Here is a 24,557-nt window from a genome sequence, read left to right as displayed (position 1 = left end):
ATGAAGATTTTCAACGCGCCGTGCCTGCAGAAAAGGTAAGCTCTTAGTAATCGGCTAATCGCTCATCCAAGTGTGACCGACATGCACGTGTCTCTTTAAACAATAGCAGTTAGCATAATAATGAATGATGGTTTACAGAACCATGCCAATCTACTTTTAAAAAGAGGGCACCTCCACTCCGTGTTTGTCATGTGGGTTATTTGACCATACTTCACCATGTTGGTAGTGCAGGTTTATGAAGTGTTGCTCGCGGTGGGGGGGGGGGGTTGGAGAGAGCCCATCCAATGATGTTAGCCGTGGTTGGGAATCGAACTTATGTTGCTGTGTTCAAAGCGCGGTGCATAATAATCAAACGTGCCATCGGTATCATTTACATTGATTTCAATGATTTTTGGAAAATATTAATGGCTTTAAATCCTGCATGTCTATGTGTGTATGTTATTATTTATATGCTTAAGATAATATATAGTGTCTAATGAGCCATGGGAAATATCATAGCCATGGAAAATATCATTGAGAGCATTTTAATGCTGTAGATCAGCATTAATAAAATCTAAGGTTGGAAAATACTGCCAAAATGTTAGTTACCCTTACTGCTGATTATTATGATTACAGATGACAATAGTGATGTGTGAATGTTAGCTGACAATGCCAAGTCAACTCTGGCTAGGATGTGAATTGTGAACTCATCAATGGAAGCCCCTGCAGCTCCATCAACAGACCTGCAACCATGCCATTGTCAAGCATTGAAGCCACCACCACCACCGTCCACACACCCACCCGATCCTCCCTTTGCATTGCTCCACGGCAAGCCCTGCAGGGCCCACGGACTCGCCAAAGGAGGCGATTGCCTTTTCCTCCTCCACGAGTCTTCACGGGGTGGCACGGGCAACCTCCGCGCAGAGCCGGGCACAGAGGGCCTTCTGGATGACGGTGGTGGTGGCGGGCGTGGCCATGGCGGGGGTGGCAGGTGGCACTGCGTCTCGCCGCCTACTACGCCTGGCCCACGAGCACCTCGCTCACGCTGCACTACGTGCGGGACCTCTCCTTCCCCGCCGTCACCTTCTGCAACTACAATCGGTGATGACGGCGCGCGGTGAACACCCGTGTTAGCCAGCGCACGTGTACCCTCGGCAGGTCCGTCACGTGCGTCCGTGCGTGCGCACTCCGCTTCAGTATTGGTTCCGTAGCTCGCAATGCGCGCATCATATCACGTGAGAAAGATTACACGGTTGTTTTTTTAAATTGTATCTCTCCTATGTAATGTGTTGAAATGACCCCGGCAACTGCTGGACGTTGCTTAGTTCAGCTCAATGTGAAATACATTACCCTTGGATTGAATCATAACATTGAATGATGGCAATTCACACAGTCGCCAAATTGGGTAAGCATTACCCCCTGCCATATATACACGTACTGTGAATACATCTTTGTATCTACCCATTTATCCATACATCCATCTATACAAATGTCCAATTATCAGTCTCCTAATCCATCCATTCATCGACTAATCCATTAATCAAAGATGAGCAGCTGATGAAAGCCACGCAAGTTGCTATGCTGCTGCAGATTCTGGAGGACGGTGGATGGATGTTGTATGGGTGATGGATTATTGATGAGTTCTAGATTTGAAGTTTTCGTATTAATGAGTTAGTGATAATGGATGGGTGGATGATGAGTTTGGTGAATGACCGGTTGATGGATAAGTGATGGCTCGTTGATAGATGAGTGGGTGGAGCGATGGCTGGGTGATGATGCGTGGGTAATTGCTGGATGAGGGGCTTTGTTGGTTGATGTTCAATGGATGGGTGGAAGCGTAGTGATGATGACGACAGTGACAACAACGATGACGACAACGTGGACGGTGACAATGACAGCAAACGGCGATGGTGATAATGGCAACGTCAACCACGACTAAGACAATGACGTCAAACAGCGACGACGCGGGCTCTGCGTGACACAGGTATCGCCGCAGCTCTCTGCAGGGAACCACGGATCTGCTGGCCGCTCTCAGCATCCTGTCGGCCGGCGTTGTCGACGAGTGGCCAGAGGAGGTGGCGGACGAGGTGCGCCGCTTCTGGGAAGAAAACCTCAACTTCAGCACGCGCACCTTCACGCGCAAGCACGGATTTCAGCTCAACCCAGCCTCGCTGCTCGAGTGCAACTTTAACTCCAGGCCTTGCGGACCTCAGGTGGTCAAGTCCCGCTTCAGCGCTTGTGGTTCAGATGGCAGAGCACCCCCCCCCGCCCCGCGAGCGCGTGTCACAATGCACAGTGGAGGCGTTCGCCGTTGTCTCAGAGCCATCCCACACGTGGCTGGGATGGCTGAGCTGGCACCGCTGAGAACCTGAGTTTGACTCCGGGTAGCCGCCTGTGGTTGAACCGGGTTCTCGAGTGCAGTGAGTTTGATGGTCGTGGTCCACACACCACCCCTCCCCCCTATCGCATTCCTGTTGATTCTGCACTTTATTTGTATAGATTACAGCTCTCAGAAATGATTGGTTTTACTGTCACGCTCCGAACATTACTCTCTGTAGCAGGGGGTGAGAAAAGTGATGTCTGCTGCTGTGCGGAACAGCGGTCACTTGAAGCGATCTCAGAAGTACTGGACACCTGTGAAAATTAGAGCTTTATCGCTGATCGGATTCCTCCAGTATAAATATTTTTATTCTGAGTAGCTCTGTAATATTATTTTCTGTGGGCCGTTTTCTAACATCTGATTGGACACTTGCGTCTCGTGACATTATACTGATCGCACAAACGGGATAGAATTTGAAAAAAAAATCTAAGAAACAAAGTGTCTTCTTGACCCTGAGCCAGCGGTCTATTAAATTCTAGACAGTAAAAAACAAGTGAAGCTCAAATGCAGTGAAGAGCATCAGGATAAATTCAAAGTTACCAACGTGCATATTGGGATCCTTGTTAAAATGAATTAACGCACACCAGAGGAAATAAGGAATTAGGTTTAGATAATTAAATTTATAACCAGGTAAGAGCCCATTACGATAAGAAGATTAATTTTCAAGGAAGCCCTGATGTTCAGCAGACATTTTTTTTACGGAAACCAACAGGGCTTAATTTCAGCTGGGTCTATCCGGTGGAGTCACTCGTCAAATGTTTCCATACGCTGCAGCACACCACATCCAGTATATCTCTCGCTATGCCTGTGGCAAATAACTCACGTGCCTACTCCAGCCCACCCATGACTCAAACATATCCAGTGAGAAATCTAGATCTGAGTACCACTATTCTGGAAATTGATGATACGTGAAAACCAGCCTTCATATCATCGTCATCATCATCACCATGAGTTTAACCTAATGCACGTTAGCAAGTAAATTTAGCGATCTTGTATTTTATTAGGAAGTTGAACTATGCCATAAGAAACAAAACATTGGTTTAATGGTTTTGCAGTTATCGTGAAAACTCGTGCAGTATCTTCGGACGGGCGGACAACTTTTTAACACATTTAGCGACAAGCGGCCTTTGCACTTGCTTAAAATCGTAAAAAAAACGCGTCCATGTCACTGCCCAACCCCAACTGACGGCACCACCCCACAGGATTTCCAGCACGTGTTCACAGAATACGGCAATTGCTACACATTCAACGGCGGCTTCAGTGAAGAACAAAGATCGCTCAAGCAGAAGACAGCCGGAGCTGGGAAAGGCCTCCAGGTCCTTTTTGATGTGCAGCAGGTGACCGCAAACTTGACTGGTGCCATCATCAGAAGTTTCATCATCATCAGAAGTTTCATCATCATCAGAAGTTTCATTATCATCAGAAGTTCCATCATTATCATCATTTTCAGTGGGTTTTCATCAGTAGTGGTTGTTCATCGAATTATGCTGGGTGGTCTGATGCTATAGGCAACCCAGCAGCAAGATCATCATTATCATCATCATCCATGATCTATCCATTGCTGTATTCAGGGCTCCCCAAGCTGCCATCATCTGTCACGACTCATAAAATCAGGCAACGCAGCAGCATTTGTTTAAGAGGCAACACACCACTGATGACATTCAGAAATCCCATTTCGTGATAAACTACAATGTTCCATTGACTGAATGTAGTGAAAGATACCCTAACTTGTTTTATTTTATATTTCTGTGTAAATGAATTCATTACTGGCACTCGGTGAAGGTATGCATAATGAAAACTATATAAATAAATAGAAAAACATCTTTTTTTTCCAAAAAGGTAACATCTCATTGAAATGGCATGCTTCTTTTAAAAAAAATCTGGGTAAAAACAAGAACGATTTAAGCAATTATACATTACGGCAATTATAAAATGCAAAATTATTAATATTTGAGTGAAAGAATCAACTGGTTTATGTCTGTCATCACAAATATGCGCTTCACTCTGATTGCAGTCCTTACACCGACATATACACATTTCCACTGTACAGGTGTCACCATATTGCAGCTCTAATTTAACGTTAATTCTGAATTTTCTTCACAGCCTCAGATAACAAAACAATATCGAATAGCTCGCTGCTGTTCTAATATCCATTTGTGCAAGGGCGCTGGCCATCCTTGATCATAGCAAACATCTGCCATCTAGTGGAAACGTGTGGAAAAAACATTGCAGTACGAGTAGGGTTATGTCCCATTCACCATGCATTTTTTTTTATTGCCTCGACATAAGAGGTGTTAACTACCTCGCCTGGTATACAGGAGGTCGTGGGGTTTGATCCCGACCCTGATGCCTGTGTATTTGAAGTTTGCATGTTCTCCTCGTGGTTGCGTGGATTTTTCTCCGGGTCCTCTGGTTTTTCCCTCCACATTTCGAAAAAGCGTTTGGAGTATTTGGCTGCTATATATTTCCACGTGATAATCCACTTCATTGGGCTATCATTTGTGGCCAGGTCGCTTCCGAACAGAGCGATATATCTCAGTGGGCCTTACCTGGTAAAATAAAAAAAAAATTCGCTTATCGCAGTAACAGTTTATAGCTCACGTTATTATGGAAACCACCTTCGCTCTCACGTGTCGTGATTGTGCACTCACCACGGAAGAGTGCTGTGCTAATTGCGAGGCGTGCAGTGGGACTACTGGGAGAACCCCGAGTTGGGCTTCACGGGAGTCGGGATCCGTCTGGTTGTGCACGACCCAGACGAGCCCCCGCAAGTGGAGGCGCTCGGTCTGTCCATTGGCGTGGGGACCCAGGCGTACGTGTCAGTCCAGCACACCAAGGTGTATACACACGCATGGGGCATGGGGCACAGGTGCGAGTAGGTAGATTCGTAGCAGTGGCATAGCGTGCTTGGCAATGGGAGCCCTTGACCACTTTTCTGTGCCCTGAGTGACTGACCTGTGGGCTCCAGTGTAGTTGAACAGTCTGCACACATCGATAGCTAGGATTCATAATAAAGGTGTTTGGGGTTAGATCGCGTAAGTATGAATGCGTCGTAAGCCTCCACCACCCGACACAGCCAGTAAGGTTTGTCACGTAGACAAATCGTGCTAATTAGTTACTACTTTTACAATTTGAGTTTGACGTTTTGCTGGTAATTACATCCAGCATCATTGAGCCACAATCGTGAAGCAATCCACCTGCTTCCAGTCTTAAACCTTACTGGCCGTGTCGGGTGGTGGAGGGTTACGACATATTATACTTACGCGGTCTAACCCAAAACCCTTTATTATGAATAACATTGGTCATGGAAACCTACGTTTGCACGCTTCGCTTCAGTAGCCGCTCAGCTGTGGTAGAAGCCCAAGATCACCTTCCAGACTGTGAGATGTCACGCTTTTTCCTTTGCTGCCTGCTCTTCAGGGAAGGCAAGAGCTTTCGGTAACCAGAATGGGGCTTGTCCAGTGTAGTGCATTGAATAATGAGGCAACCAAGCAGCAATTTGTAAAATACCACATTGCTAAATAGACTGGGAGAGTCTATGCTGCTCCAGTATTTTGCGCAGTGGCACATTGGTGGTGTGGGGGCGCTGGGCACGTGGTTGGAGGTAGACTCATCGCTAGATGCTTTCAGGCTTGACAAAGCAAATATCACCACTTTATGGGAAGTACACCACGTTTGTCCTATCAATAGACTCACTCCTGCCATTTAGAAAAAGTTTAATTTCTATTTCCGGATGTTAAAAGTCTACCATGGGCCTGCACCCACCGCGGCCCTCCCCAGTGTTTCCCCTCTTGTCTGGCTCGACTCCTCCACGCGCTCTCCGCTCCCCCGGCAACCCAAAGCCTCCTGCCAGAGCTCTTTCCCACGGCTGCCGCTCCATCCATCATTAGTCTCGACCACGATATTGTTGCCGTTGATGGAATTTTGGTTGCCGCGTCTCGTCCAGAGCATCAACCAACAGTACCCGTGGGGGGACTGCGACCCCAGCAAGAAGTTGCAGTCCCCGGCGCCTTACAGCATGGCTCGCTGCATCCAGGAGTGCGAGGCTGACTTGGTGGAGAGAATTTGCGGCTGCAAGCCCTTCAACTTCCCAGGTGCGTGCACATCACGCAGCACATCAACAACATCGCACAATTGTGTGTGGTTGCTTTTTACAGCGCGACGTGCCCAAAAATCGACATGTTGTTGTTACGCGCCGTGCCTTGGCAACTCCGTTCCGAGTCACATTCGGGATGCGGGTCCACAGTTGAGTCCTTTTGAAGTCGAACTTAAAATGTATTTAATTCTAGATTTGAAGTTTTCGTGACTGCAAGGATTCATACTCTTTGGTTTTTCGATAAAGTCACGTAGTTGTTTTTTTCATTTAATTTTTTCTTTTATTTTATATCTTTTACCTTTCGTGACTTTACCGAAAAACCAAAGAGTATTAAAATTAATTTGTTTGCGATTAAACGGAGCGTAGATGCGGTACAATATTCATCGTTTCAAAAACTGCAGGGCGCTAACTTCAGAGGAGAAAGAGTGACCTCCCCCTCGAAGAGAGGGCATTATGATAGAAGGCCTATGTTTCTGGAGCAGAGATTACGTGGCCATTATATGGCAGTGCAGCAAGTAGGTTCATGACCTCGCAACCAAATTTTGAGGCACCAAACGGGGAGACTTGTCAGTGTGCCCCAGCTGGAATGGTGGCACACAAGCTACATCTCAGATTATGTCAAATTACTCAATCGCCATGCATAGTCACAACATTTTAAGGTCTCCGTGATAAAGTCTCGCACCGTAGGATATGCGATGAAGCACACACGTGGCCCACAGTTTTGGAGGCAAAAGTTGGCAGCTCACGCAAGTTTTGCGGAACTCTCCAAAAGCCATTGGGCCGCGAGCTGACAATTTGATGACTGTGCAGCAAAGTTGGTTCGTGAACTCGTCTGTGTGCCGGAAGCACCGAGCGCTGTCCCGTCGCGTGCGTCGTGGGGTTTTCTCCGGGTTCTCCGACTTCCCTCCCACGCGAATCTAAATGGTCAAGATAAAGGAATGGGACAAATGTCCCATTGCAAGATTCTCGTGATAAGAATCCTTGCGGTTCAGCGATGCCTTCCTGGATGGAGGAGATCACCGCCCGCATTAAATATCACAGAGCTCTCACCGGGACGAACATGCATCAACAAACTGAATGGATATTTTTCGATTTAAAGCTTTCGTGACTGCAGGGATTCATATTCTTGGTTCTTTCGGTAAAGTCACGTAGAATGGAAATAATAATAATAATTATTATTTTATTATTTCCATTCTACGTGACTTTACCGAAAGAACCAAGAAGATGAATGGATATTATATCGGCAGGTGTGTCCTCATGCCCGACTGGAGACGCTGCTGTTGTTGTTGCTGCTGCTGCTGTTGTTGTTGCAGGTGACATAGAGGAGTGTTCGTTGTACCAGCACTACCACTGCGCCCGAGACGCGTTGGGTACGTGATGTCCCTCTGACACATGTGTGGTTGATTGTAATGCATTGTTTTCTGACCACGACAACCACCACCAAAGTGGGCGATTGGAGTGGTTGTCTTGTTGTGGTGGCGGTGGTGGTGAAGTTGACAATGATATTGGTGCTGCTGCTGCCGGTGCTTTGCGATGGATGCATGCCTGGTGATGGCAGTGATGACCAACTACTATTTCGGTAATGATTCTTACTTTCCCCGATTGTATTCCGACTGATAAATTTGGTTGTGAGAACTCTCCTTCAACTCCCGGTGAGCTGAAACAACAACAACAGCAATGATAATAAACTCCACGTTAAATGATTCTACGTGTAACAATGTATGGCTTTGTCAGGTGGTGGAGGGTCTTACGACATAATTTTTGACAAATAATTACGTGACCTAACCAAACAATCAATTATTCATCATGAAGATTTTGCCGATGCTGCTTTGCTGTTGCTGCTGAGTGTGCTGCTGATGCAGCTGATGATGATGGTGCTGTCGATGGTGCTGATGATGATGCTGATGATGATGCTGATGGTGCTGTCGATGATGCTGATGATGATGTTGATGATGATGATGCTGATGATGATGGTGCTGTCGATGGTGCTGATGATGATGCTGATGATGATGGTGCTGTCGATGATGCTGATGATGATGGTGCTGTTGATGATGCTGATGATGCTGATGATGCCGATGCTGCTTGATCGGTGGCTGAGCACCTCCGGGCTGTAGTTCTCTCGCAGGCGCAGGGGATGTGCACAGGGGGGTCCCACCTGTCGCAGTGCCCCGTGCCGTGTCTGCAGAAGGGCTTCCCGTCCTCCGTGTCCTACGCCACCTTCCCGAGCCTGCAGGCATCGCATCGCTACGAGAGATCAATCAACCACAGCCTCGCCTACATGAGGTGCAGCCCCACACAACCAGAGTCTCGCCTACACGAGGTGCAGCCCCACACAACCACAACCTCGCCTACACGAGGTGCAGCGTTGGTGTACGGTGATTTTTTTCTGCAATATTTTGCTGTCTTTTCTTGGATTTTCTGTTTGCACTTCGTCACATATTCACTTTAAGATGTTTTTTTGTTCATGTTTTTGGTTTTTGTTTTGTTGCGGTTGCACCCGATTCAAGAGCCGAATGGCTCACAGGGCTATACCTAATAAATGAACTTGAACTTGAACACAACCACAGTCCACGTCCCCCCCTCCTCGACCACAGCATCTCTCCCTTCCTCCCTCCCCGTCAACAGAACCACAGCCTCAACAGAGCCTGAATGGCGTACAGCCCAAACCAACCATAGCCATCATCACAACCGCAGGATCTCCCCCTCCGTTTCTACACAAAGGCAGCCACAAACTCCATTTCTTCTCCACACAACCACGCTTGGTTGTCTCCCTCTCCTCAGCTTATCCCCTCTCCTCTGTCACAACCGCAATCAACAGCCGATGCCCTAGAGACCTCGACAGTACAAATGAGACGGACGTTCAAGACGAGTCGGGGTAAGACGGGGACACAGAGCGGAGGCGTTAGAGGCAGAAACGAACGAGGTCAGAACGCGTAAAGCCAGACAATGTTCGAGCCATTAAATAATCGATGCTTGAACAAGAACAACGTATCGAAACGTCGGGAGAAGACGCATTAGAAGCCAACTTGAACACACACACACACATTAATAACCACCCCATTCATGTTCGCGTTATAAAGCACTAACCCTACACCTCTACCTAATTGGTGGTACATTTTGAGTCACTCAATCACATCAATTCATTACCTTCGACCAAAGCACCCAGAATGCGCCCACTCTCCCCGGAGCTCGCAAGCTCAGCCGGTTCGAGCCTGGTGGATAGCGCACGACAATGGGCACTTGTGGGGCTACGTCGTCAGGAGGGGATAGTGCTGGAAAATCGATTTGTTGTATTGTGCAGTCCGTACGATGCCTTCGTCAACCGGCAGTGACCAGCGTGGTGAAGTATGGTCAAAAAACCGCCCCCCCCCCAACGACAACCACGACCCGCACGGCGTGGTGATGCCCTCAACTAGCAGTGGATTGACCAACGCGGATGTACGTGTTGTACATGGGAGCCCGCTGGGATCGTGCTCGTGTTACACGTGTCTCGTTGCATCGCATCGAACCCCCACCACGGCGCACCTTTCTTTCCACGTTGAACAATAAATGCAATGCACGCCGGTTAACTGAACATACTTCCCCGCCGTGGTCAGTGCACGTGGGTGAACGTGACGGTGCGTGGACGTGGAAGCATAGAAGTGCAGCACAAGTTGAACGATTTTTTCGGTTCGATTCAGATTCGGACGGCGGCCTTGTTGCGTGCGTGTGTCCTGGTGTTGGGGTGTGTTTACCAATCATCAGGCACGCGCAAGCACGTAAACACAATTCTAGATTTGAAGCTTTCGTGACTGCAAGGATTCATACTCTTAGTTTTTTCGGTAAAGTCACGTAGGTGATTTTAATTTTTTTAAATTTTTATTTCATTTGTTTACTTACGTGACTTTACCGAAAAAACTAAGAGTACGTAAATACAAATTTGGTAAATGCGGTGCCGTATTTGATGTGTTGCCCAATGTGACCGTCTTATCAACAGAGAAAACTTGGTGTCCATCGACGTTGCGTACACGGGCCTGAACTACGCGCTCATCCAGCAGCAGAAGACCCTGCCAGAGAGCGTCTTACTCAGTGGGTGGTCCACACGACCGTGGCAGGACGTCAAGCAGACATAACAGACGCAAACATCACTCAACAATGATTGTTTATCCCCCCCCTCTCCAAGTAACACATTCCTGCGAAAAAAACTGGTAGGAACGTTGGGTTGCTCGGTCAATGGCCAGGGTCAACGGCGGCGTATTCCGCAAATATGCCCGACTGTGAGGGTGGGAACAAGCCGGCGTGAGTAGGTTAAACGTTGAGTTTTATAAGGGCACCACGGGGTGACCAGCCCCTCCCCACCCAGCCCCAAACCCTCCCCACCCAGCCCATCCCCTCCCTCCCCCCTCCCCACCCAGCCCCTCCCTCCCCACCCAGCCCCTCCCTGCACGACGGACGGACACAATACAGTACTCCCCTGTGGGCTGTTGGAACCAGTGGGTTCCTACCAGTATTAACTCGTGTGTGTGCCACGGCTCCGTTTCACGGGGCAAAGGAATCTCCATTTGGAACCCTGCAGGTAGCAAGTGCATCACACAATGTTCAAGGGGCCTGGAAGATGATTTCCCACTTACGCACCAGGAGACCTTTTGTGTCCCGCAAAGAATGATAGTGACACACGGCGGTGAAAATTATACATGTTAAGTCACAAAGGTGGAATTTAGCCAAATCAAGTGAGAAACGAAATATAATAATGAATGGATATTTTATTCGTGCAGTCATTTGTAGATAACTGGGCTGAGACCATCTTGCTACGTTTGTGAAAGCGGTTGAATAACAAATAACATGGCACCGTATAATAATGTACTTTAGATTACGTACGTTACAAAATACGCTTTACTCAATTGTGTACACTTCAGCCTGGGCGGTTGTGTTAAACAAAACCAATCCATGCCCCATCCCCGGAGCCAAAGCATATCCACACAAGACGCTGCTTTATTCCCACGTAACATCTACGGCCTCACCCAGCCCACCCACTCTCCTGCATTCCTCAATACCCCCTACCCCCCCCATCGCGATGTAAACGAGCCTCCTCCCTTACCTGTTCGTCGCTTGTGGACGAGAGTGTGGACAGGGTAGCTGCGCTAAGCATCACCGTATGTGCGCGCGTGCAGGCGACATAGGAGGACAACTGGGGCTGTTTGTGGGCGCCAGCGTGATAACCATCATCGAGGTGCTGGAGTTCGTGGCTCGCAGCGCCGCAAAGGCCCTCAATGCTGTCGCTTCCTTCCTGGGCAACCGCGCAGCCACCTGCACCAAGGCTGCATTGTCACCTCCCGTGCAAGGCTAAATGATCATTTCCAATGTCATTATTCCACGTCGCTAGCGCGGTTTCAATCCAGCTTGTGGACGTGTCCAGGAGTGTTATGGAGCGCACGTGATGGCAATTGAACGGGTTAAGTTTTCTATACAAGGACAATGTCAATCAACCTTGCTCATCCCAATTACTTTAATACACCATGTGAGCTACTGAGCTTGGGTTAATCATTTTGAAGTGCCCTTTTCAGTTATTAATTTCCGATAATCTCCACTCAATGAAAAGCATCGTTGATAAACGAGTCATATAACCTATGACCCTCATTCAAACGCATCTAAAACATTGGCTCGTTTAGTGCTGGACAATTATCGTTTCACGGAGCTAAACAATGTATTCAGTGAGAAGCTACTTTCCTAAGTAATTCTGCAATGTTAATAAGTCAAATGCATTTCCTCAATAAAAAATCAACAAAATGTTCTACTCCTGTTATCTGCTGAGGACTTAGACAAAGACCCCCCCCCCTAAAGTCTTAACATACTGTTGGGGCAAGTGCTATTAGCGAACACCGATGACACTAGGTACTCATTTGAGGCCGAGTCGACCTGGGAATCACACGGACGTCTCCGCGCTCACATGCAACACGTACTTCACACACTTTCGGCCCTGCCTAGGGTCACCCTTTTAACGACAAATCACACGAAAGCGGACACAAACAACCCGTGAAACATGAACGGGCCCAACCAACGGATCTCACCAGCACACGCGGTGATTGCTTCATCGGAGTGAAACTATGCAAATATATCACGCACTACTGAGACACTGAGTGAACACATTGACAAAACGAGCAGATATTCCCAGTAAGCAGGAACGCAAACAATATTAAAATGAGCCATTTATTTTTTCAGTAACAATCAAAAATGCAATATAATACATTTAACTGTAGTTTTTCAGCCATTTGTCCAACAGCCCTATTACAGAAACAAACGATAATAAACACAACCACGAGTCGGCCAATATAAATCATTTACATTATGCATTTCGAAAGACATGAGGACTGTGGCTGGACATGAACACAAAAAATTAAAACCAAACAATGATTTTATTTCACCCTCTTTTACAATTTAACTTTCAATAAACAGAACGAAACGGTTAAAAACTAGGAAAACATTTTGAAATAAGTAAATAATACAAGCCTGAAAAACCTGCCGCGCGTTTGAGAAATAACCCCAGCCACGCGTACACAATTTAACCAAGTTTATTCACATTCAAACTAACGCCCCTGGTTTGCGATATTTATTTGAATCCGATACAAAAGGATAAAATTGCTCAGGGCTGTGTAAAACAGATTCCTCTGCATCCACCGCCTGGTGCAGAGCTACAACATAATTTACAATGGCTCCACACTCGCCAGCGGAAAAGGGGGAGCACGCATAACTTTTTTACCATTTCATGACTATTCATTTTCTACCGGTTACAATACACACACCGCTCCCTCAAGCACGCATTCCACTTGGTTAAGAGCTCCTTGTGACAAAAGGAGTACGGTGGCGATCCACGGCAAATATAAAAATGCATTCACTTGGATTTCAAAAGTCAAGTGTGTGCTCACAAATGTGACAACTGTGCAATCTTTGCTGCTCAGATTGCAAAAACGGGTTCCTTGGTCAGATGTGTTACGCTTGCCAGAGCGGAGTGGCTTGTAATAATTTTATTCCTAAGCTTAGTCCATCCTGTGGGGAAGTTACAAAAAAATTTAACTGGGCTATCAATCTGCAGCTCACAGCACTTGGGGTGCGCAGTATATAAATAGCAGGGCCGCATTATTTTGACGCAGAGTGGATGACGTAACATCGCCTTATGAGAACCGTTGGGTTCGAAGGCAGTGTGTGGGAGAATGATGTGGCTTTCTGCACTGCAGATGACAAAGCAACACTCATAATCCACACATTTTGTAAAGATATTTAAAAATATTTAATTTTTTGTGTGTAGCATCACGCCGACCCTGCTTTCCCACCATGGTGCATCTGTCCCAGGAAAGGGATCATCTGTGTTTGTCTGAAGATGATTTATGAGTGACACAGTTAAGGCATAACAGTAATTCAACGATGCTACCAATACACAAACATTGCATTTAAATGTATTTCATCAACCATCTCCAAGCCTCATGAAATGACCCCGGAATATACCAATAAACAGATTACTTTCACACTCATAAGTGCTCATGACCAAACTGTCATTTCAGCCAAACCGAGTTTGTAAATTAACAGAAAACCATCTTGTTGCATTTAGCGGTTGGGAGATTTTGGCAATGGGGTGTGAACAAAAAGAACTCTTACACCATGCTACTCTTAACACTGCGCCGCTGCACACCTGTGCTCGACAAAGGATATTGCTTTTTTTCCTCCTTTCCCCGGGCTCCGTCCTTTTTCTCCTTCTTTTCCTTCTCTTTCTCATGATGGATATCCTGAGCGAAAGATAATCACACGCACAAAGATCCCCGGTATAGCCTTAACAATCTGTCGGGGCAAGTGCCGTCAGCATGCACCGATGAAGCCCGGCACGGCAAACGAGGGGGTGGGTGGCCAGCACCATGCCAGTGGCGATGTTTATACACTGCACCAGGTACTCATTTGAGGCTGAGGATCGGTTCACATAATCGTTACTGGTGCTGGCCGCGAGCGGGAATCGAACTCGGGTCCCCGGGTTCGGAGGGCAGCATGCTTACCGCGATACTACCATTCCACACTCGCTATTTGCACAATCATAGCTCATGTGCTTCACAAACTCTACAGCATTAATCCCTCTGGTACATGCCTACTCGTGGAATAGCAATGTGAACTGTACATAAATGTCAGTTTAACACGTAGGCTTTCGCGACCAATATTGTTCATAATCAACGATTTTTGGGTTTAGATCGCGTTATTTATAAATAAGGAGGGTTACGACACATTTATAAATAACGCGATCTAAACCCAAAAATCGTTGATTATGTACATAAATGTGCTATGAAATAAGCGCTATCGCCTGAAATGCTGCCAATTGTATTATTTTTCCTTTTAATGCCATAGTGCTTTTTGACAAATATGTCGATTTCTTTTTTGGAATTGGCGCTCGTGCACCACTGCCCGACACAGCATCGCCGAATAATTTGTATGGAAATGATGCCTCACTTGTAAACACGGGAAGGAGGCTTGAAGTCGGCTATGCGTGGAGGTTAGAGACAACCAGTGGGTTACGACCGTACCTTCTTGCCACTCGAGGAACTTCCTTTCTCGTGTTTTGAGAAGTCTCCTGCAATCTTCTCCTTGTTGCCAGACACCTTGGAGCTCTTGCTTTTATCCTTGTCCCTCTCCTTGGGAGAGTCAGTCGGGCTGTTGCTCTTGCTGTGCTTCGTCCCCATGTCTTAAAATCACGAGACAAAGAGCCCCCCTTAGAGCCCTAACAGACTTTTGGGGCAAGTGCTGTTAAGCGAGCACCTATGAAAGGACGGCACGAATCACGAGGTGGTGGGTGGCCAATACCACGCACTGGCCGCCTTTGTTTCCATAGTAGCGATGATTACACAACTGCACCAGGTATTCGACTTAAGGGAGGCCCAGGACCAGTTCAGATAATTGGTGACGATGGCCGTGAGCGGGAATCGAATTCGGGTCGCCGGGTTCATAGCGCACCACGCTACCTGCGACGCGACCGCCAAAATAAAAGACATGCGCCCTTCACAAATATCTAATGCAAAGAGATTTTCAAGGTAAAATATTCGTGTTAAAAATGTAATGTCAATGTAAAACAGGATAACCAAGTCAATATGACCCATTTTTCATTAAAAAGGTTCTTCCAAATGAAAATATTAGTCTATTTCATAAAAAAAAATAAAGAGTTCAGCTGCCTACGACAAAATCACAAGGAATGCCAACGGTCTCATCGAACTGAAAAACTAGAAGGGGTAGGGTAGGGCCTGAACCTGAATAGTGTGCAAATTGATAACCATCATGTACGTCTGGTTGTTATAGGCTGCTTCTGGGCGACATGGTCAACGGCAGATGGCAGAGCAGTAACATCTATTGTTATACCGTACTTTATATGCCCCCCGCCTTTACCAACCCGCACCGACCAACATCAAATACGGTCAAAGGACCTGTACGGGGTGGGGAGAGGGCACTATGTACACTACAAAAGTGCTGTAAACGCACACATTTAGTTCTTACAATCAGTTTTGAACGATAAAACACTCACAGGATGTACGTGTGTGTGTGTATAAACAGCTGAGATGAGCTACTTACTCAGGCCGTTTTCATCTTTCCGGCGCTTGTTTTCGTTGGACGGATCTCGCTCAGCCCCCGAATGGTCCTGTGCAATAAGGGCACAAAAAAACAGCCCCCTTCATTAACCAAAAAATATTGGCTTACCAGCCATCATCAGTCTAATGGAGAAAGCTTGGTAGTCATTTTAAGACTTCATCTATTTTTATACTCCAAATATTGATTGCATCACAACATGTAAAAATACATTTTCTTAGAATTATTCTTTAAACTTCCATTATTTCCTCAATCATTTAATTCTCAAAAGCAGCGCAAGTTATATGAATGTGTAGTTAATACAATTGTAGACGAGAAATGCCGAAGGAGACTCGAATATATATTTTTTGATCAAATCTCAACTCGCTAATCGTGACACTTTGAGCTAGCAAAAAGAAAACGTGCCATCTTGTCAAGGAAAACATTGCTCCATTTAACATTCAACAGTTTGTAAGCCATCGCGAACCGGGGCCTGCGGAAGACCGTTACCATCGCACCGCTTTTGCATGAAGCGGGGCCACCTGCACAGGTGGAGTCACGGGAGGGGGCGGGTGCCGTACCCGCTTGCGTTCCTTCTTGTCGCGATCGCGCGAGCGCTCGTGAAACTGCTCCCTCCTCTCCACGTCCCGCTCTCTGCTGTGGGAGCGCCCGCGGGCCCCACCCCCGCTGCCGAGCTGGTGTAGGTTTTGGAGCTGCCCGGGGACGAAGCCACCAAGCACAGCACACGTTAAGCTCTCAGTAGCCGCCTCCGGCAAGCCATTCACCTGCAAACACCTGAGGCAATTGCAACTCAGCCCAAAGTTTCATCTAAAAGGAGTCAACATTACCCGAATGGAAAATAACGTTGGTACTATAACGAAAAGGACAATTGGAAATTGCTGCTGACCACTTTACATACAGCTACCACTAAATTAAGGTAGTATAAAAATGTACTTTCAGAAAAATGGCAACGGTAAAGACCAATGGGTAGCATGCAAACCTTGGCTGATGGGTCTCTGAACTCTCCCTGTCCATCCTGTTGGGGGAGTGAGAAGGGGAGACGAAAGATAAAGAGACCCGAGCTGAGGAGCAGGGCGGCAGTAGCACGGCATTCTGGGAACCAGCGGTGGGCACTCCTCCAATCCGGCATGATGACGGCCATCTCCTCCCACCTCCTTGGAAAGAGGGGCGGCTTGGCAGAACAGGTTAGGACTTGGGAGGAACTTTTCTGCAGAAGAACGATGAGATGCAGCCTCCTCCAAAGCAACTGAATTTGAGAGAAGTCCCAGCTCTTTCGACTCATGAACTAAAGCTCCAACCCAAACCATGGCCTCCTTCGAATCGCCATCATTAACCCTAAAGCAGCCCGGCGAGTTTCAGATCCACATCTGAGTTTTGGAGAGCAGCAAAGCAACGTTCACAACCTGCTCATGGTTTCAAGTTACAGATGACAAAAATGTAGAAATATACAATGTCAGTGCACGGTGTAACTTGACTACTTCAAAACAATATTTACATGTATGCCTGAGAGGCATATAGCTGCCTTTAGATCATTATCTTGACAATATGAGCACTATTCCAGTGTCACAATGTAAAAAAAAAGTACAATTTCAATTCAATGGAATTATACCGGCGTCACATTGCAACATTTAGTTCAGGAAGCTTATGTCACACAAAGATTAAGAAAGTCACGAATGCTTAAGTGTAGCCTAAACCATAAATGTTTGGGCCTTAAACATTGAAGTTACATTTTCACAGACTAAAGCTTAACAAAAGTCCATTGTTGTAAGAAAATACATTCAATTACATTACACGTAGAAAAAAATGTCATATACACAATGTACATTGAGGTATTGATCACACAATTTACTGGATATAAAATCTTAAAAACATCTTTCCAATTACCATCCATTTTACGTCGCTCTTAAAATAATCTACGTTCAGAAAAAATCGCGTGACGCAAAGCACAAAGTGGTTCCGATTTACAAAGCGAGTAAAGTGCACACCGAGCGAGTAGTTTACCTACTGCACTGCACCCCATCCCTCAACTAACGGAATCATAGTGCGATACTTAGAATGCTGGGAAGCAAAGCACCCCCTTTAAATGATTATCGTTGGCAATCACAGCACAACATTTTTTTAGCTCCACAGACAGCGCCAACCTGATCAGGAAATCTTCCAAACTCACGCAGCTCGTGGTCTCCCTCAACCGGCCGTACCGATGGCAAATCGCGCCACGAGAGTGCCAGGGTTTTTATTTCATTTTTTTTACCCTGGGCTCCACGCGGCACCATCGCTCGCTCAGCGCAAGGGCCATCTCCATCGCCTTTCTCCAGCGGGGAGGGGAGGGAAGTGCGGGCCGGCTTGGGGAGTGGGCTTTGCTGGACACGGCCGGCGCGTGCGGCGACATCCTCAAGGGTGGAGACGCTACGGAGGAACCAACGCCAGCAAGAGTCCCACACGAGCTCGAACGCCGGAGACACCAACCATTCGGCGATGGAGGAGGTGGCTGCCTACAGCTGTGGAGGATTTTCTACAGGGGGCTTTTTTACACACTGGAATGCTTGGCGACTGCTGGCAGGACTTCTTGAAGGAACTTAAAAATGCTCAGGATCAGAATGCTCTCATGGTATTTTGGGAGGAGAAATAAATAGGTGGATATGGAAAATGAAAAAGATATTTTAGAGGCGGCATCCTGTGCATCATCTTCCCCTGGTCTTCCACTGAAAGGCACCGAAGGCATCATCATCTTCACTCCTTCCTCTTCCTCCATCTTCAGCTTCATTCTCCTACAGCAAACTGGCACACTTTTCTTGGCTATCTCTTTTTTTTTTCTTGACGATTGCACTTTTTGTAAAACGACTGGGACCCGTGTATGTACAAGGCACTTTTCAGCTCTGGCTCCAACCAAACTCCGAAAATATTTTTTTTCTTTTTTTTTTTCCACAATATATAACTAAAAAAATCTAGGTCCATTAAAACTTTTTACAAGATCTATTTTAATTTTAATTTAAGAAAAAAGCCTGATCTTTTTTTTTTAAACGGCTTTGTATTCCATTTCTGCTTTAGTCCACAAAACACTGAAGAAGGTGCGCGATGGTTGAAAGGAGACCTGGTCGCCCGAAAAAGCTTCATCCTTGTAGAACGCGTTGCAAGAATACTTTAAAAAATGAATTGCTGGGATGACCAATATTTCCGGGTATTTCCTGCAGAACTCCAGACAGCAGCAGCTACTTCCGAGGAACCCCTCTCTCTCTCTCTCCCCTTCTTCCCATTCTCGTGTTGTTATACGATACTAACCTTTACAGCGGAGGCATGGGATGGCGAGGTGTGGCTGTCGAGCTTACGCCGCTTTTGCTCTGCAATGACAGAAAGGCACAAAGCACACGGTCAGGTACCATTCCTGGGATTAAGTGCATGCCGTTGCAGTTTGGAACCAAGAGCACACATCATCGACACCGCACAAAAGTTAACTCTCGATTATCCGTGGGCGGATTAACCGTTTTTTCGAAAAACAAGTAAATGTTTATACGGACGATTGCTAATTATCAGCTGCTGATCGTCACTCGTCTAGGGTCAGCATTAATGTGAATGTAAACATGTCCGCACGTAAACAGATTACTTTGACAATAACAGATGGCACACGTGTCTTGACACTAATAATATTTTGATAAACAAGAGAAACTGTTTCATTGTCCAATTTGTATGTTTTGCATTATCTGTGCTCTTGATTGATGCAGTTCATCCCTCTGCACCACATTACCTCATATTATGCTTACTGGTGAACTTCAGCAAGTCTAGCCTAAGTACAAAACTTTATTGATGCTGGATGAATAACAGAAATTCACCAGTCCAATGTTGGTTCACTTAGCTCGAACAAAGCATTGCCAAAGCGTTAGTAACGGAACAAAAGAGAGCGTGAAAACCAGGAGCTGCAAAAATAGATTTAGGCGGACACAAAACTTGCCTCTATCAGAATCTGACATATCCAAGCGCGGCGTGGGCGACTTCAAGGTCCCGGAGCTCGACGACGCCGAAGGGGACGTCAGGTTGGATCTCTCGCTCTTTTGCCCATCCTTCGACTTGCCCTCTTTCTCCTTGCCGAAATCTCGCTCCTGCCGACCCTCCGAGCCGCCAGCCGGCGGCGTGGAAGTCGGCGGCGGCAGCTGTTTTGACTTCTCCTCCTTGCCGAAGGAGGACTTGTCGTCCTTTTTCGCCTTGTCGCGATCCTTATCCCGGTCGGACGACTTTGCCGTGCGCTCCTTGGGCTCCCCCCCCCTGCTTCCACGCTCGTCACGGCCCGAGCGCTCGTCACGAGACGTGCGCTCCTTGCTGCTGCTGCTGCCTCCGCCTCCGGCCTTGCCCTCCGGAATCCCAGCTTCCCTGTCCCACCGCTCCTTGTCTTTAGTCATCGACGGGTCCTCTTTGTCCTTACTGCTTTTGCTACTGAAAAACAGCGGGTGGCCCGTCAATGTTGAGCATGTGTAAAACGACGCAGCTGCAACAGTTCACAAGCATCAGTGAATACAATGGCCAATGATTTCTTCTCAAGTGTCAGTCGCTTTGTTTGCTTTAGTATCGGCATTAATGTGAGCATCTGTTTATGCATTTTAAAATGTAGGATAGAATCACATGCAACATAATCTCATGAGGAGAGAAAACAAACTCCCGGGGATCCCATTAAGCAAACACCTTCAAATGAAAACTCACCTGGTGGAGTTGCTCCCATTTCCTGCTGCCTTCACAGCCATAGAGCTGCTACTTTTCCCCGTGGGTTTCCCACCACTGGACAGCTTTTCCTTGGATTTCTCTGCAAGTGGCGAGTACAATCATACAATTATTATACAACATGCAATGCACCTTTACATGCAGTCAATAGTTAAAACATCTATTGCGCGCTTCTTGTGTGTTTACACGCAATTAGCTACATTCAGCGAGGCGACCTCCATGTTTATGCAAAAAGGAGTGCTGTAAGGCAGAGGTGATGCTGCCCCTTCTTCCTCTCGCACATAACATGGGTGTCACCCCAATTGCCTAAATGGCCGATATGGGCTTCTTTTTTTTATTTTATGAACTCTAAAGTGTAGTGAAATTAATACACAGCAAATACTTTCCATCGCAAGGGTAGTGTTCTTGAAAATAGCCGAAATCACCAAATCGGTGATCCGCAAACTCAAAGGCACATGGGAAAACTAGGGTTTGGTTCACGGTTTGTAATACACCTTTTTTATGTTACCCTAAATTCAAACAGGAAGAATTCTGAATTAAAGTGTTATAACTTGTATGGTAAATGTATCAAATGAAAATAATTAATGTAGTGTACCGTAGTGTAAAATACTCGACTGTACACTACAGGAAGAAAAATCACACGGCTGAACCTCACTGCCTCACTGGAGGCTGGAAACACCACTAGATCTGGGACCCACGATGGGCCGCTTGGGAAAACTCGATGGAGACAAGATAGTGCGCGTGTTCTTCTGTGGTAGCATCATCGCGAGCAAAACAGCTACGACGCATACAGAAATCTCGCGGTCAACCGCGAATGGTTGAGCCACAGGGGTGCGATCGATGAACTGTGCCTCAATAAATTTGGCACGAAATCGCTAAATCGCAAGAGCTAAACTCGCAAGAGAAAATAGTTTGCCGGGATGGTTTTTTGGTGTAGTCATTGGTAACAGGATTGAGACCATCAACTCGCTACACTTGAGAATCGCGGTTTAATCACAGACCGCCACCTGGATGCAGAGACAGGACCTCAGCGGTGCCAACTCAACCGTCCTGACCCGAGTCACCCGGTCACCTCCCAAACATTTCTTAAAATCCACCAATGTTGGGCGAGTCTGCAGGGGTGCGGGGCTCACCTCCATCGCCCTGGCTGCCGTCGTCCGCGCGGCCGCCCGTGGTTATGTTGTGCGCGGTGCCGTGGCCCTCGTTCGACTGCCCGTTGGCCTGCGCGGGGCTGGTGGACGAGCTGTGCGTGGTCGGCGTGGAGGAGGGGGTGCCCGCCGCCTTGGGCGGCTCCTTGTGGTGGAAGTCGTTCTCGGGTACCATGGCCACCTTCTTGCTTTTCAGCTGCCCCGAGTAGCTGCCAATCACGTCACGCCAAGTTTAGAGCCGGGGGAGTGGTGGCGGGCGGGGGTGAGAGGCAAAGGTGCGGTTCGGGTTCGGCGTGCGGTTGCGCAGAAGTGTGGCAACCCGAGAGGAGGTGAAGGATGTGGAGGCTCTGCTAACCGAAAAGGCCGACCACCAAATAATCGGGACATCACCACTAATGCCTTATGGACGGCAAATGAAAAGCTATCAACAACAATGACACCGTCATTCATTGACAGGGCCGAGTTGTCCTGTTAGTTGTGAACATGTTTTTTTTCTAACGCTTAAGATAAAATACTTAACAGGAGCACTGAAGCACCGACTAGTCGTGATTATTTACCATTCATCCTTGTGATCCCAAACAACTGCCAGGTAAATACAATTACGTGCCAAGATTTTCACAAGCAATGTTTTCACAACTTGGCTAGTCATAAACTCATTGGTCAGGTTTACGATAAGGATCATTTAATATTGTCGATGTACAATATCCTCTAGATGAATCACAATGTTACGTTTTATGCCTTATGTTTTCAGAATATGTATAATGGCCACTGTTTACATTTTTTGTCACTGCAAAACATGATCAAATTAGTAGATGCCAACGGTGACGACTGTGCCTACGCATATATACGTTTGATTTGTAAGCCAAAGGAATATGTTTTCCCCACGAGCCATCAGTCTTTTGGCCGACCAAGGTCACCGTTACCCCATGGCGAGAGCGTAGAGGTCGGGCCGTTTCTCCTTCTCATCCTGGCAAATCTTCTGCACGCGACGCTCCAGTGCCTGGCCCAGGTTGAGCACTTTGGGGTAGAAGGGCAGGATCTTGGTGAGCACAATGAGGATGTTGCGGATGTGCGTGTACTCGCCCGTCTCCAGACAGTTCACCGATGCCTGTGGGAGAAATTCAACATCATCATTATGTAACTATTCATTGATTAGAACTGACCATTACAGAGGGAGTGAAATTTCACAATCCAGCATATCGTGCACGAGATGGCAGGAAGATAAGTCTATTGGACATTTTATAAAGGCAATACAATGCATATACAATATCTAGTATGAAATAAAATTACGTGAAGGAAAACCACTGACAATTAAAACCCCCAGTGGTGTCCATTTTATCAACCCCAGAAGGAAGAACAGCCGAGTCAACTTCTGGCCAAGATTGAAACTTGCAATCTTCTCATTGCTAATCGCTTATTCTAACCATGTACCAATCTGGCCGGATTAGCACGGTTGGCTACGTACGGTATGAAAGAAGTTCAACATACATACATACACAAATAGCAAACTTGGTATTTCGCACATTTGCACGATGCAAATGTTATATGGCCTCGTGTTACTTCCTAAAATAATTCATGCAAAATTACAATCGGTCAGGTAGCGGAGCACTTGTGATGTTGTTATTACACTGCGATGTGGATCTGGTGACAGGAGGTCGATGCAATCGTGAGGTGGGCAAGGTGGGCAAGGTGGGCAAGGTGGGCAAGGTGGGCGAGGATCCATGGTACACTCAGGGGCCACGCGAAAGGGCAACACACGCCCACCTTTGTGAGCTTGTAGTGCCACTTGTAGACGACGTGGCGGAAGTTCTCGTAGTCCAGATGGTCCGCTTTGTTGGCGCCGTCCGAGCCAACGGCCCGCAGGATCGTGATGAACCCGGGGAAGCTTCCGCATTCCTGACGGAGAATAATGAAACAAATTTAACATTTGACCACATTCATGCTTCATCTCCAATTTTATATTTCAAATTGTCCCACGAGCAACACGTCTTGGAGATAAAAATAAATATCCATTTGGAACCCCTTGCAGCGAGCATAGGCTGTTTTGTATGCCTTTAATAAAGAGTGTTGTTGCAAGTTAACTGGATTGTTTGACTATTAATGAAGTGAATTACCATGGCATACAGGTTAGTGCACTGGACTCGGTCAAGGCAGCAAGGAGTGTAAAAATGTCTCGACCTTCCACGAGCACATTACACACATCATCAATACCGAGCACACTTCCAATAATCCGCCGTGACATACCACACTCTGTAGGGCAAAGCGTGGAGCATTACTAACCATTCCAAACCCAGACAAGCGAGTTAAAAGTACATGAAAAGGTAGGGGTGAACCCGGTTGACAGCGACTGGGGTGCTATTTCAAGCGGCGCAGACCTTTTCCCCAACGTTTTTGATGGATGTTTTTAATAACACAAAGCCCGCCGCCCTGCGCTTCACCTTGTCGTAGATGGCGCGGTCGCGGTGCCAGCGCGTCACCGTGTCCAGCATGCTGCACAAGAAGCGCCCGTAGCGACTCGCCTCGTTCTCCGTGCAGCTCGCCACTGTGTAGATGATGTCCGAGAAAACCTGGCGCGACAAACGTAAAAGATTATTCGGCTTGCTTGTAGATGAGTGAAATGCACCAACTTTGTCTCTTCGCAAGTGACACACTTAGTGCA

General features: G+C 46.9%; 2 protein-coding genes across 5 annotated transcripts in view; one reads left to right on the top strand and one right to left on the bottom strand.

Moving 5' to 3' along the window:
• Positions 1–11,920, top strand: ASIC5 (acid sensing ion channel subunit family member 5). The gene is given in 11 exon segments (XM_078602697.1): positions 1–35; positions 813–960; positions 962–1,080; positions 1,964–2,192; positions 3,562–3,696; positions 5,047–5,196; positions 6,306–6,453; positions 7,769–7,825; positions 8,570–8,738; positions 10,432–10,523; positions 11,606–11,920. Coding segments are annotated over 11 exon segments (1,458 nt in total). The 3' UTR covers positions 11,782–11,920.
• A 707-nt stretch (positions 11,921–12,627) lies between these two features.
• Positions 12,628–24,557, bottom strand: part of THOC2 (THO complex subunit 2) — a 33,037-nt gene continuing 21,107 nt past the window's right edge. For 2 of the 4 annotated variants that reach the window (XM_078603001.1, XM_078603003.1), the window contains exons 26-37: positions 24,337–24,465; positions 23,663–23,794; positions 22,822–23,006; positions 21,884–22,107; positions 20,733–20,832; positions 19,990–20,468; positions 19,323–19,381; positions 17,023–17,058; positions 16,604–16,735; positions 16,029–16,095; positions 14,993–15,150; positions 13,939–14,212 (exon numbers count right to left, since the gene is read on the bottom strand). In XM_078603001.1, coding sequence (XP_078459127.1) covers positions 14,081–14,212; positions 14,993–15,150; positions 16,029–16,095; positions 16,604–16,735; positions 17,023–17,058; positions 19,323–19,381; positions 19,990–20,468; positions 20,733–20,832; positions 21,884–22,107; positions 22,822–23,006; positions 23,663–23,794; positions 24,337–24,465 — 1,833 coding nt within the window. In that variant the 3' untranslated portion in view covers positions 13,939–14,080. Of the gene's footprint in view, positions 13,821–13,938; positions 14,213–14,992; positions 15,151–16,028; positions 16,096–16,603; positions 16,736–17,022; positions 17,059–19,322; positions 19,382–19,989; positions 20,469–20,732; positions 20,833–21,883; positions 22,108–22,821; positions 23,007–23,662; positions 23,795–24,336; positions 24,466–24,557 lie in introns of those variants that run through there. The other 2 variants (XM_078603004.1, XM_078603002.1) reach the window with 2 other exon arrangements.

This window comes from Lampetra planeri, chromosome 19 (genome assembly GCF_965212315.1).
Source record: "Lampetra planeri chromosome 19, kcLamPlan1.2.h2, whole genome shotgun sequence".
Taxonomy (NCBI): Eukaryota; Metazoa; Chordata; class Hyperoartia; order Petromyzontiformes; family Petromyzontidae; genus Lampetra; species Lampetra planeri.
The sequence above is the reverse complement of the archived record's forward strand: the minus strand, read 5'-3'. Positions and strand labels throughout refer to the sequence as shown.